We start from the raw sequence: 14,301 nt of genomic DNA, 5'->3' as shown, positions 1-14,301 counted from the left end.
AATAGTGCTGAGCCCTTAGGCACCTAGTTACAGAATGACACTAAAAAGCAGTTTGACAACAAGTTTAAAAGCTCTAAAACATTAGAACATTTTTAAGATAATCAAGCATTTTCCGTCTTTACAGGGGCTCTACCGGCAGAATAGGCCCCGTGAAAGCGCAAAATCTGGCACCTTTGAATCGGTTTATCCTGGCTATTTTACATCTTCCTCTCTTTTTTTTTTAATCTTACATCCTTCACTTACCTCAATAAGAATAACAAAACGAGACCAAACCAAATTATCAGTACAACTTCTGTGGGTTCAGGCACATAAGGAGTAGAAAAGAAAGAGGGATTTTGATGAGTATAAAACAGTCACATTTGGAGGAGGAGAAACATTCTGTAAGTAAAAGCACTGGTTGGTGATGGGACGGTTATCAGTTAACAGCCGTCAATCGAAAACCTTTATGGACCTTTATGATTCACAGGAAGGCAAACAACACCGGAAAATATGTAGCCGCAGAGTGAATGGCACCTTCCCCGCGCCTCTCTAACAGGACGGCATTTAGAGACAGCAAGGCAAGGAAAGGGTGAGGACAACTTTCTCTTTCCTCCCTAGATCTTTTCTTCAACTCTCCTACTTAACTAAGGCCTATCACTCAGAGATGAGGCATTACACTCTATTTACTACCTGCCAAAGTGCTAATCAAGCTCTAAGGGAGCTGCCAAATATGGAATATAGTTTTCAACTTATGTACTTCAGCAAAGCCACAGGTGGGAAAACGAGACGAGAGCCAGTCTAAAACCCTAATAAAAGATTGCGGTGTTGTTCCATTTTTTTTCAAACCTTAAGGCCGTCCTCATGGCGAATAATCAATTGTATATTGATTACAGCAGTGTGTGACGGAAGGCGATACACTGGAAAGTGAAGTAGCTGAAATGCATCACAATTTAAATCACAGCTTGAAAGAAGTGTTCTATTCTTGTCTGCCAAATAAACTGTAACACAGTTCAACTTAAAGCAACCTATAAACTGGCCTTTTAAGAAAAGCAAGACAAGAAGGTAACAACACTGGTTTTGTACCCATGCGCCATTTAAACTACTCCCCCAAAAGGAAAAGGAAGAATGGAAATGCAATAGGCATCCTGCATGAAAATGTTCCTCTTCTTTTAAATGTGGTGATTGAATCTAGTCCCACTTGATCCCTCTATTAAAACATCAGTAAAACAAACATCAAAAGGATATATGGCAGGGACAAAGTACTGTATAAAAAAAATAATGCAGTCAAAAGTGCTCAAATAAGGAGTGTTTTGTTTTTTTTCTTTTTTTTTTATCATACGAGGCAGACCCTTTTTTTTCTCTTTTTTCTAACGGTGTCCTTTAGGGTGGGGTTTTGGGGAGGAGGAGAGGGGCGAGGTGAGAGGCGGCGAAGGAGGAGGTGAAAGCCGGAGACAGATGGATGGCCCGGTCAGATGCTGCGAAGGGTTTCTGCTCCTGGTGTGGCGACGTGGTTTCTCCACCCTTCAGCTCCTGTTGGCCGGCCGGCCGTCCACCCATCTTTGTCCCCCCCCCCGGCGGCCGAGGGCGGAGCTCTAACCCAGGCTGGTGATGTTGGCCCTGCCGCCTGGCGGCGCCACGATACGCTGGGTGTTCCGGCGAGGAATGTTGTCGTCAATCTGAGCCCCTGTGAGAGCAAAAGGAACGTAGGCTTTTCAAGGTCGTGTTGATACTTGGGCTGTGTTCCAAATCGCATACCTTTTCTTTTTTACCTTTAACATGTACAGCAGCTGCACCTTACAAAGTATGTACTGTTATGCATAGAATTGGGACACATTACTCCTTCATAGCATTCAATTCTCAATGTATGTTCCAAATGTTAAACGCTATTCATTATTTCATTCATTCATTTTTTCATACAATTGAACTTATACTGCTACTAGCTGCAACACTTTTACCTGACTATTCAACCATTTATCCATCATTATATCATTGAAAAATATGTAATACCAATAGCATGACTTTGATAGAAATTCCTAAACAGTGCTTTTTTCAATTCCAATTTTATAGAAAGAAGAAATTACAACATTAGACATTACAGAACAAATCTTGTATTTATTGTTCAGCTCCCACTCTCTGTGTAACGTAGTGTTTTCCTGTGTGGTCTCTACGACATATAACAGCCAATCACCATTATTATTAGATCTTGGTAGAAGCATGCTGCATGCTTATTGGCTCACTGACTGATGAGATTTACTCCTCAGGTATTGAAATTGGGTATTGAATGACGAGGCATTTTTCAATGTATTGAATTCAAAGCCCAGCTCTACTTCCAGCTACCCACTTGAACTTCGGTGTCTGGTGTTCTATCTGATATCTTCTTTAATAATGATTGATTATTTATTATAAATGAATCAAGCTACTCCACAATCTTTCCGCGTACACCCTGGCAAAAGCAGAAGTACCTCTAGGCGGAACCACTGGGATAGACAATGAACATGTTACAATGACTTCTATCACCAGCAGCTCAACTTTTACAGATTCTTTTTTACACAAATACCCTAATATATCGTATACCCGGTGAAGTGTCAGAAAGTATTCAAAAATAGATCAAGCCTTTGTGAGATGGGGCATGCCTTGGCGGAGGTCTGCCCTCTTAGATGACCCTTGTAATTACTCTTTGTATTAATAATAACTTTCCAAGAGCCTCAAAGTCTGGGTCTGGGAATCAGGTACTGGATGAATATATAAAATCCCTTGTTAGAAACACTTTGACTTGTGAAGTCACATTGTTGACCACTTGCAAAGTTCACCTAAATTGAACCTAAAATGATTGCATTTTATGGTCTAATGGATTCAATTTGCTGCAAAATTTCACTCAGAAATGCAAGTGTGATCAAGCCCTGTGGGCACATTTCATGAAAGCTGCGCTTTATGTATCCGCGTGCAGATCAAAGACATGCTGAATGGTGACCTTAGCTCAATTTACGGGTGTCTATGGCAGTGAGAAGCAGCACTAAAGCGTAGAAACATGCACCTTCTCCAGTGCTGAAGATTTCATGATTTGCACGTCTGTTTATGAAGTAGGCAAATGCAAATGAGGTTTGTTTTTTCCTCGTGTTTTTACAAATTCATGAATTGCAACCTGTGGTTTATCAGCGTAAAAGTGTACTTGTCTAATGAGAGGACCTGTTACATGATTCCACAAATTATCCAATAATCAACAATATTAAAAGTTCCCTGTTGAGCAGACGTTCCCACTGCATGCAGAGAGATTAAAAAGCCTCAATGAGATTAGTTCATTGTGTGTGTAAAGGGCAGAGACTTCCTTTAATGTATCTTCAGAATCAAGTAGTACCAACCCCATTGTAGTAGTCTATATTTGCGACATTACACTTCCGGGATTGTCTTTTTACTGATGTCCGTTACCTTCCGCTTTCTTTGTGTTGGAATTTTAAACCTCGGCCGCTTTATGAGGACTATGATTAACTGCTGCTCAGATCTCTGCAGGCTAAATCCAGACAGGTAGCTAGACTGGTAGGTAGATCTGTCCACTCTGAGTTTAAAACAACTAAAACAACTTTTGAATTCACACTTTCCCCCAAAACAAGTTCCTTCTCGAGGCTATTTTGCAGCGGCTCCGTGCAGAGCTTAGCGCCGCCCATGACTATCGTGATTGGTTTAAAGAAATGCCAATCAACCAGGGCAGGTTTTTCTCCCATTGCGGAATGCTGTGTGGACTTGCCAGACTCTCTGGAGTGTGGATGGTCTTGCAAAGTGAGACTAAAAGGAGTAGTAACAATGATTATGGACTAATGTCTGCACTGACCAGATAGACTGAAACCAGACTGGTGCAGGTTACGGACGGGCTGGTTGGCCTGCTTGGCGGGTGAGGTCTTGGCAGAGGAGGCAGGGGTCATGGTTTTTGGGGTGACTGAAACAGACACCTCGCAGACCGGGCCGTCGTACAGTCCTCTGGGTACACCCCTCAGCTCAGCCAGCTGCATTTAAAGAAAAGAAAAAAAAAAGGAAACAGACACAATCAAAGGGAGGCAGGTTTTGGACACATCTGTAACACGCTGCGTCATTCCTCCAGCTTTCCACAAAACAATCAGTGATCATCCCAGAAAAGGGCCGGGTTTGTGGAGCCTTGCTCCAACAACAACTTCACTAGACAAAGTTGGTACAAAGTTGAAAAATGGCAGTTTGATGTCTTGTCAATATCTAATCAGCTAAAATGATTACACCAACACTAGCAGACAAAAAGCGGTAAGGTACCCTGCTGCGAGCTTTTATCCTCTTGTAGACGTAGTCCGGGAAAGGTTTGCGAGCCACGTAGCGTCCCGAGCCCTCCGTGGCGTGGAGGGTCCCCTCCTCCAGGACGATCTTGCCCTGGCTGATCACCACCAGAGGCCCACCGCGCACCTCTGTGCCTTCAAAGATGTTGTACTCCACAGTCTGTAGAGGACAGCAATGATATAAAAAGTAATTGAGAAGAAGTCCAACATCCAAAACACACACAGACAAATACACGTAATTGTAAATATCATATCATAATGAATGTGGGTTTATTATTCATCTCAGGTAGAGCTGGGCAAAAATCAAAATCCCAATATTTTTGGCCAGATACATTAATGTTGGTATTCCGGCGAATTGTAGGGTTGACTATTGGGGCTTTTACAAAATATATAGAGAATTTTGATAAATAATCACCAATAATTAGATACAATGACAATGAAAGTGGGTAACAAATAATAAAACATTAAGTTCAGAAAATGACCACTTTACTGTAATGTAGCCTTTGAAACCAGGAAAAGACAACACTATGTCATATCACGATATTACATTATCCAAAATTTAAGACAATATCTAGCCTGATGTCAATATAATGTTAAAATATAATGCCCAGGACTGACCTCAGGTAAATGTAAAATGTGCTGTATTTATATAGCGCTTTTCCAGTCTTAACAACAGCTGAAAGCGCTTTTACACCTACAGGAAACATTCACCATTCACACACATTCATACACTGTGGCCGGGGCTGCCGTACAAGGTGCCACCTGCTCATCAGATAAACATTCACACACATTCACACTCCGATGCGCAGCACCGGGTACAGGTCTGTTTCTGATCGCCATCTCCAGCTGTAAACTCATTTAAGTTTAGTGCCTTATTTATTTTTCTTTCCGATTTATTTATCTATCAGCGACAATGCACACTAATAATAAACTACTGGTCAAAAGCTTGGAGTCACACATTTCTCTACCACTCGGTTATAGACAGAATACCAGCTGATCTGAGTGGGTGGTGACCTTTCATGCAATATCTACATGGCCCATTATCAGAAACCATTATTCCAATGTTCCAAAGGTACATTCTGTTTACTAATCTGATATTTTAAAAAACTAACTAGAAAAACATTGGAGAAGCCTTTTGCAATTATGTAAGGACATATTGTAATCTGAACTGCTGCCCTGGTTAAAAAAACAGCGCAACTGATCTCAGCTGATATTCTGTCTAATGGAAATTTCTAAGTGACCCCAAACTTTGGACTGCTAGTGTACATGTGTAAATGTGCCAGAATTAGCCTGGAGGCTATTTTAGATCCGCTGTCCCTGGACTGGTCATATGAGAACACCCTAAATTCAGCGCACTCTCATCAATTAGCAATTATTTTATGCCGCAGTCACACTAAATCAAAAGTTGCTATGATAAGGGCAAGGCCGTGTGTGGAAGGGATCCTTAAATTACGCATTTGTGTCTCCCATGATGCTAGCATTTAGCCATTCTGCTAGTATGCTAGGTCTTACGAGTGATTGTCTGTCGGTATTAACAGATTTAAAAAACACAGTTACTTTTAATAACTAACCAGGACGCGAGGCCCACTATTACGGTGCGTTTTAAACTGGCCAAACTGAGTGACAACACGTGAAACATAACCTTGTGTTTTGTCTGACTGCCGGTTACATGATCAGCCACCCGTGGAAGCGAAGTTGCGTTTTATTTAAAAGTTGATTTTCTGTTAGTTGAACTCTTCGTCAAATGGCCCCTGCATTTTTTCCCGGCATCCCCTGCCACCCCCGCCCGCCGCCTGAGCAAACTACCCCCTATTCAGATGAATGGAATGACGGAACCTTTATTTGGTGGGACTGCAGCCTAAGTGAGTCAGAGTTTTGTGTTCAAACAAATGTCTCACATAGAAATAATCTCATGTCAAGTGTGTTCACACATCACAATTCATGTAGCTTTCCTGATTGATGTTTTACAGTCCCAGTGGGTGGCAGCCCTGCTGGATAACAGCAGTGAGTTGGAAAAGGAGGACAACACAGAACAGAAAACAACACAGCTCTGATTTCTGACACAGAGAGCCTGATTATGGTTTTAAAATTCCTTTTGTTGTTGGAAAAAACTAAACTCTTTTAGCTGGATTTTTGTGAGCATGCCAGAAATGTTCTCATTCTACCCCATTGTCCCAGGGGTGGGACTGATGGGGGAGAATGTTAATGCTTAATTGAGGCTTTCAAACTGATTTGTGGACCCCTGTGGACATATGAATTAGAGCTGTATTGGACCTTAAAAGTTAGGCCCGAGAAGGACCCAGCCCGACAGAATTCAGCCTAAGCCTGACAAGTACATTTTGATTGACATCTTTTTAAAAGCCCGAACCCATTTACAGCCCGACATTATTCAAATGTGTGCACGCACACATTTTTTGCCTTTTGCCTTTTTTTTGCCTTTTGTCACAAATGAGTAATTTATACTTAACCCACTGGCTCATTATTCTGATTATTCTCAAGGTCAAAAGTTTTCCACACCTCAAACTTTGCTTTCTTTGCCGGTGCAATCAAAACGCAATCGCCAGAGGCGATGTAGCTGCTTTGTTTATTGATTGATGCTTCTGTAAATGATTCACGTTCCCGTTCTATTTTATCAATTTCTGCCTGATTAATATATTGGTGACACGGCTGTTCTAAGCCTGCTGCTAGTAGCTGCCAGTTCCACCAAAAAGCCTCACAGATTTCAATCATTAGCTGGATTACTGTTAAAATGCATTTAGGTGAACCTAAAGTCTACATAAATACAATCATATAGTCCGGGTATAATAAAAAAGAAGAAATATGCAATCCTTGAGAATCAGTTAAATGCAAGCAACAATTTTGGGTTGGAGTTCTCCAATCAGTTAATGATATAATGATGTTGCACTCTCTTCTTCACTGAACACATCAGACATGACATGGCAGATTTTTAGTTATTGTTTTTAGATTCAAGGCAGGTTGAAGTTTGACAGCTGTGCTCAAGTGACGTCATACCACAGCTGCTTGTACCTTAATCAACCAATGCAGACACATCAAATTCCCCGGTAAATGGCTTCAAAGGTAGCAGAGACACAATCTTCCTACAATCATAAAGATAATAACCTTATTCTGTCTGTGGGAATGCTGCTGTCAATTCACAGATTTATGAAAATCTCACTCAGTTTTTCTCTGGAAACTTGCCAAAGCCATGTTGTTCAACTTCCAGTTTGTGTTCACACATGATGCCAGCATGTAAAGTTGCCAGAATGTTTATGGATTAAAGTGCACTTGTGAAAGGAGCTTAACTGATTTATCTTGCACAGAGTTGAAAATGTTCCCTCTGGCTTCTAATGCTAATAAAAAAAGAGAGCAAAGCTAATCGTTGGGGGGAGGGGGGGTGTGGCAGAGAGAGGCCTCAGTTCTCAGGCCGGAGGAGGAAGAAGAAGAAAAAGAAGAAGCAGGGTAGTCTGAGTGATGCGGGGGTTTGGGTGTGTGTGGATAAGGAGGTGGGGGTGACAAATTTGGACGATGTATGACTGCTCTCTCCTACAAGCTACTGTAGCTGAGGTCATGGCAATCTGGTGGACTCTTAAAACCTGAAATGAGATCACCAGAAGGCAGAGCTATCGTGTGACTGACACACACACACACACAGACAGCGGTTTCTCCCATGAACATTAGTCTGTCATTTTTCTGACCAAGCGGAATAAAAAGAAACCAAAGAACATGACGGGATTAAGCAAACAGAGGCCAAGAACATACACAGCAATAGTCTCTGTGACATACACACATAAGCACACACACACGCTAACAATGAGAAATGATGTGTTCCAGTTCTCTGCAAATTTTAAGGATGACATCACTCCCTTGACGCTGTGTGAGGCCCACACCCTGAACTGTTCAACAGTCCGAGGGCCATACAACAAGAATACACCAGTTGCTCTGGCTGTCATCAATTACATTAGCTGAATTATTATCATTAATCCTCATCACATAGTAGCATATTTTTTGTGTTTTTGTATGAAAGTAAGATGTGTATTACCTTGCTGCTTACTTTAAAACCTCTTTTTAATCTTACCTTCCATGTTAACACTATGAAAAAAGTATGTAGACACCCCTGTTCACGGAATTGTGTACCTTGTGGTCTGGGGCTGGTATTGATGGTTTAGGGTCCCTTTGTTTTACACACAAGGATTTTTTGAAAATAGTGTGATTCAAACCTGCAGTATGAAGAAGACCCTTTCCTGTTTTACATAAACAATGTCGGCTTGCACAAAGCCTGGTCAATAAAGACATTTTTTTTGTCTGTAATTAAGTCCATTTTTGTAGTTCAAACCTGCGGCCTCTGCGTTGGGGAATGCCCCTTTTTACATGGGCGCCAGCTCTACCAACTGAGCTACCCGGGCACCCACAAGACCACGAGAACTCTCATCAAGATTCAGATATTATCAGTTATGAAGTTGAGTGAAGCTGGTACCGAGTTGTGGCTCTTGGCAGAGATAATCTTCGTGACGTCCGGGTCCCACAGCACCAGGTCGGCGTCTGAACCGACAGCAATGCGACCCTTGCGCGGGTACAGGTTGAAGATCTTGGCGGCGTTGGTGCTGGTCACTGCCACAAACTGGTTTTCGTCCATCTTACCGGTCACCTAAAATGATTCAGAGATAGGATTGAGAAAAGTACAGGGGTTACTCTCCTACTTTAGTTTGAACTCACTTGTCTTGGATCTTCTCTGTGCCTTTCCTTTTCTTGCATGGTTGGTTAATCGGTGTGAAATATTGTGTGTTTTAAGGTTACAATAATTTGCTTAGCCTCTGTGTGGATGTGATATGATGGATGTGCATTTTTCTTTGTGCTTTCTTTAACTAAAAAAGATTCCACCCTCTGCCTGTGTTCTCTTAGTAGTGCATGCGTCATGTTAAGTTTCTATAGTCCTGTATAAAAACTAGCATTTAGGGCACCCGGGTAGCTCGGTTGGTGGAGCGGGTGCCCATGTCTAGGGGTTTGCTCCTTGACGCAGCGGGCCCGGGTTTGGGTCCGGCCTGCGCCCTTTGCTGCATGTCACTCCCCCTCTCTCTCCCCTTTCACATCTTCAACTGTCCTGTCAATTGAAGGCCTAAAATACCCACACCAAAAAAAATCTAAAAAAAATAAAATAAATAAATAAAACTAGCATTTAGTCAAAGCTAAATGCTAATGTCAGCATGCTAACATGCTACATTATCATTTAGTAAAAACTGAATGCTAATGCAGCATTTAGTCATAGCTAATGTAGCTTTTAAAGTCAAATGATAATGTCAGCATGGTAGTTTGTTAGATTATCACTTGATAAAAGCTAAATGCTTATGTAGAGTGTAGTCAATTCTAAATTAATGCTGGATGTATTTCAAAGCTACATGCTAGCTTAGGAAGCATTTAGTCTAAGCTAAATGATAATGTAAGACTGTAACAACTTTGAAAGTACACATGTTCCACCAAAACAAGTTCCTTCCCAAAGCTTGTTTTGCAGTGGCTCCTCGCGGAGCTAAAAAGCGCCGCCCATGAGGATTCTGATTGGTTTAAAGAAATGCCAACAAACCAGAGCATGTTTTTCTCCCATCCCAGAATGCTGTGTGGGCTACAAAAACATTCCTCCACATGGTCTGGTAAAGCGAGACATATTTCCCGTCCCTAGCTCACCTAATGCTTCATTTATAAATACACGTACCACACACTTGTCCCAGATGATAGACATCCTCTCCTCAGTCCCGTTGACGCCTTCAGGAATCAAGCTGAAGTCGTCTTTGCCCACAGCACGCTGGGAAGTGTTGAAGGGACAGTGTGCACTTCCTGTCACCTGCAGGTCACCACTATATAGATGAGCAAGGTGTAGAAAGAAGAAGGATAGAGAGAAGTGATGTTGTGCTCATTGTAGAGAAAATACAGACACAATCGCATTAGGATATTTTTTTAAATGTCTGGATCGTCTCTTACCAGGAGAGCAGGGAGTTGAGATAGTCTGGTGTGGTTGGGTCTGGGCTCAGAGCAGGGGAGGTGACGTAGGCAGCTGCCTTGGCCCAGTTCTTGCTCCAATAATGAGAGCCGTCTGTTCCCAGGCTTGCAGTGATTGGCTCTCCGTAGACCACAGTGCCTGAAAGTCCAATCACAATCATAACCCCAGATAACAATGCGGTTCCTTGTGGTTGTGGGCTGTTATTGATAGTTTGGGTCCCTTCATTTTGCATACAATGATTTTTAGAAAATAGTGCGATTTGAACTTTGCGGCAGTTTGCGAAAGACGCTTTCCTGTTGCAACATAAACAATTCGCCTGTGTACAAAGCCAGATCCATAAAGACATTTTTGTCTGTAATTGAGACCTTTTTTGTTGATTTTTCTTCAAAAATAGTCAGTTTTCAACCTATTTTCAAAAAAGTTATTTACTAATGGGGAAATTGTTTCACTTAAAAAATGATTTGCCAAGTTGGATATTTTTTCACTTGACATGAAGAGGCCTGAGATGTAAATATGATGAGTTTTGACATATGAGAGAAGTTGGTACTGACATCTGTGCTGAAGTCCGATCCCAATTATAACACCAGATAACAACAGTACACAGCAAGACTACATGCATTATCATGTTGAGCTTTGCAATGTTTCAATACACTTGATTGAAACTTATCATTTAAAGTAATGTTTAGTCATTAGGTGTTTTCTAATCCAAAACCTGAATAGAATCTTGGAAACCCACAATTGAACTATGTTTGTGTGTTAGTCGGGTAGAATGAGGTTTTCATCAAGTCTTCGTAGTTTCTAGTTTCGGAAAAGAGACATTCAAATGCTAACAAACTGCAGGAAATGTTGATTTAATTAGCGCGAGATGACCTGTATATTAGAGACTCACCCTTCTTCCTGGCCTGGGCGATGACATCAGCAGCACTCTTGCTCATCACCTTGGTGACATAGAGAGGGCAGTTGGTCTGATTGGCCACAGTCACCGAGCGGTTTACAGCCTCCGCCTCCACCTGGTGAGACAAGGGACGATAGAAAGTAGAGGGATGGCTATTAATAGTTTGACCCCATTTCTTCTTTATGCTTTTCTCACCACATGTCCATCATTTCCGTTATTTTCCTACTAATAACACCTCCACAGGTTCTCTCAGTGGTATGTAAAAAGAAAAAAATATATAAGTAATGACATAAAAGCTACTACTCTCAGACATTTTACAGATATAATACATTAAGATATAATACATTATACAGATAAAATGAGAAGACAAAAGACAGTGAAAAGGGAAATACTCTTAATAGAGTAGGTTTATACTGAAATGCAGTAGTTAAATAATTTTGGACAGTACACTTATTTTCTTTCTTGCCATAGACCGTATATATATTAACGGTCTATGTTGCTTGCCAAGAATCAAATGAGAAAATAAAAACCACTCTCGTCTCATTGTTTTAATATGAGGCAACCGGCAGCAGGTTAGCTTAGCATGAAAATGCCCTCCCCACATGTTATTTTACACTTTGGTTTTAGTACAGATTAAAAAACAAGATATAAAGGATATAAAGTGTTATTTAATGAGCTTTAGAGGTGTTGGTAGGTCGCCAAGCTAGCCCCCCTTCCCCCCCCCCCCCCCCATCTTTGTACTAAGCTACAGACAGTAGCTTTATATTTACGATACAGACATGAGTGGTTATAATCTTCTCATCCACATTTTCTTTTGTTCAAAATGTCAAACTCTTTTCTTTTGATTTGTTGACGCATTAATGTCCTTAAGATGTGTTTTCCATCCATAGCAACAAAAACAAGGTAAAACACTTAAGAGAACCGTTGCAGCTTTTTTTGAGAAGTGAGATGGCAGGACTGTGATATTTCAATGACTAACAATAACCAAATGTTCCAAAAAGAAAGCAAACTGTCTATTTTTCATCCCGTCTTCAATTGGATCAGTTTGCCTTTTTTCTTCCTTTGGCCTAAGGTTTTTGATAACCAATCCATGAATCATTGGATCATCAATAATCATTGGATTAAGATAAAGATTTGATTAATGAGAAATCATTCAGTATTTAACCTTACTGTAACTTTTTTGAAGCGTGTAACCAGAGAACGGGGGGGTCGTGTCCCCCTCCAATACATATGAAAATTTTAAATTTGGTTCATCATCAACTTCCTACAAAGTTAAAACCAATGTTATTTTCTAAATTGTTTTTTGTCTGCCCCTGCATTAGGAAATAGATAACAGGAACAAGGGCCTTTTATAAAAAGGAGAAAACCAGCGGTTTTAGCAATAAATTTAGCTGCCATAAGTCTTACTTCCAATTTCATTCTCTACTTTGTTCCAACATCTGAATGTTCATGAGTAACAGCGATGATTTATTTAGCGGATGTGCTCTGATCAGTCATGCCTCTGGGCTTCCCATGAGAAACAGATGAAGGTGAATCTGAAGAGGAGGTTTAAGTATTTGCCAAGGCAACGGGAGGTGGGAGAGGTCTAATCCCCTAAGCATGAAAAGGACTCGTGCAAGTACAACCCAGAGAGGAACAGTTCCCAGAGTCAAAAGCTGACTTTGGGAAGCTGGTCCAGCTTTTTACGTACTTTTACCTTTGAGAGTGTTAACCTCCAGTGGATTTCTGAGGACTGTGGTAACCTGCTCCTCAGATCTCTGCAGGGTAACTCCAGACAGCTAGCTAGACTATCTGTCCAATCTGAGTTTTCTATTTCAAGACTAAAACAACCTTTGAACATACACACACACACGTTCCACCAAAATAAGTTCCTTCCCGAGGCTTTTTTGCAGCGGCGCCGGGGCTCTGTCCGCCACTTAGAGCATGTATCTCTCCCATCCCAGAATGCTGTGTGGACTAGCCAGAACCTCCTGTGAAGCGCCGTGGAGGAAGGTCTGGCAATGCGAGACTAGTGTCCACAGTGCTGACACTCTTACCTCCTCAGGACGGCTCAACGTGTGTCCCTCAGGCCCTGTGATCCCCTGCTCCAGGATCCTGTGCTGCTCCTACACCACACACACACACAGACACACACAGACACACACACACACACACACACACACACACACACACACACACACACACACACACACACACACACACACACACACACACGTTTGATGCCAATTCCAAAAAAGAAACATCCAGCAGAAAATCTTTTGTCTATCACATCGGATCTCGGCTCTTCTACTGGAGTGAAATGTCGTACCTCAGCTATGATGTCTCCGTTCTCAGCGTGTACCTGGGCGATGGCTCCCAGATCGCGGATCACACTGAACACCTCGTACACCTGCAGTGAACAGGGAGACAGAAACAGGTATGATCTATGATGCAACTCCTTGTCTGGCAACACAAATCTTGAATTCTACTCTTTACTGTCCAGTACCACAATAAACTAAAGAAAATTTTGGATATCTTTATGTAATGAATACTGGACGTAGTGAAGGTTTTAGGTGTGCTTCTAGTCAGTGGGTTGTCTGATTGAATACTTGAGTAGTTGGGAAAGACATGAGAGTGTGGCCCTTGGCTATTTCATGAGAAAACATGTAAGGTGGTTACTTGACGGTGGTTGTTTTCTCCCATGTTTTCTCTCTTTGAAAAGAATATTTTTAACCACTCTTTTTCTGAAGGACAAATACAGAATATGTTGACTGTGTCTATTGTTCAGTTTTTTAACTGAAATATCGTAGTTAAAAGTTCTGTTTTATCCCCAAGAATCCAGCTAAACAAGTTTAACAGTTGTCTTTGTCAAGCGCAAATGGTGTCACATAACTACACTGATGATTTGTTACTGGCATTTACTTGCATTTTAAAAACCATCCACAGAATTAAACAGATTACTTTCATAACCATCTCTTCAACAGACTCCACTGTTCTTTGTCTCCGATGTAGTTGTCCAACATTCAGATACACTATTGTAAACAATTTCAGAATGTATCAGCTTCAAGGCTTCATCTAACATTTATTTCCAATTTTTCTTCTCCAAAAAAAAAGTTCTGATCCTAAAATGTCTATAAAAATATATATATATATATATATATATA

The 14,301-nt window shown here is 41.2% G+C and overlaps 1 protein-coding gene across 2 annotated transcripts in view; it reads right to left on the bottom strand.

Moving 5' to 3' along the window:
* Positions 1-204: 204 nt before the first annotated feature.
* The window catches only part of dpysl2b (dihydropyrimidinase like 2b), a 35,747-nt gene continuing 21,650 nt past the window's right edge, over positions 205-14,301 (bottom strand). For both annotated transcript variants that reach the window (XM_034896327.1, XM_034896328.1), the window contains exons 6-14: positions 13,467-13,547; positions 13,195-13,263; positions 11,153-11,273; positions 10,245-10,401; positions 9,979-10,120; positions 8,749-8,919; positions 4,255-4,434; positions 3,806-3,977; positions 205-1,663 (exon numbers count right to left, since the gene is read on the bottom strand). In XM_034896327.1, the coding sequence (XP_034752218.1) occupies positions 1,572-1,663; positions 3,806-3,977; positions 4,255-4,434; positions 8,749-8,919; positions 9,979-10,120; positions 10,245-10,401; positions 11,153-11,273; positions 13,195-13,263; positions 13,467-13,547 (1,185 nt within the window). In that variant the 3' untranslated portion in view covers positions 205-1,571. The remainder of the gene's footprint in view (positions 1,664-3,805; positions 3,978-4,254; positions 4,435-8,748; positions 8,920-9,978; positions 10,121-10,244; positions 10,402-11,152; positions 11,274-13,194; positions 13,264-13,466; positions 13,548-14,301) is intronic.

The sequence above is a fragment of the Etheostoma cragini genome, chromosome 16 (genome assembly GCF_013103735.1).
Source record: "Etheostoma cragini isolate CJK2018 chromosome 16, CSU_Ecrag_1.0, whole genome shotgun sequence".
NCBI lineage: Eukaryota > Metazoa > Chordata > Actinopteri > Perciformes > Percidae > Etheostoma > Etheostoma cragini.
The sequence above is the reverse complement of the archived record's forward strand: the minus strand, read 5'-3'. Positions and strand labels throughout refer to the sequence as shown.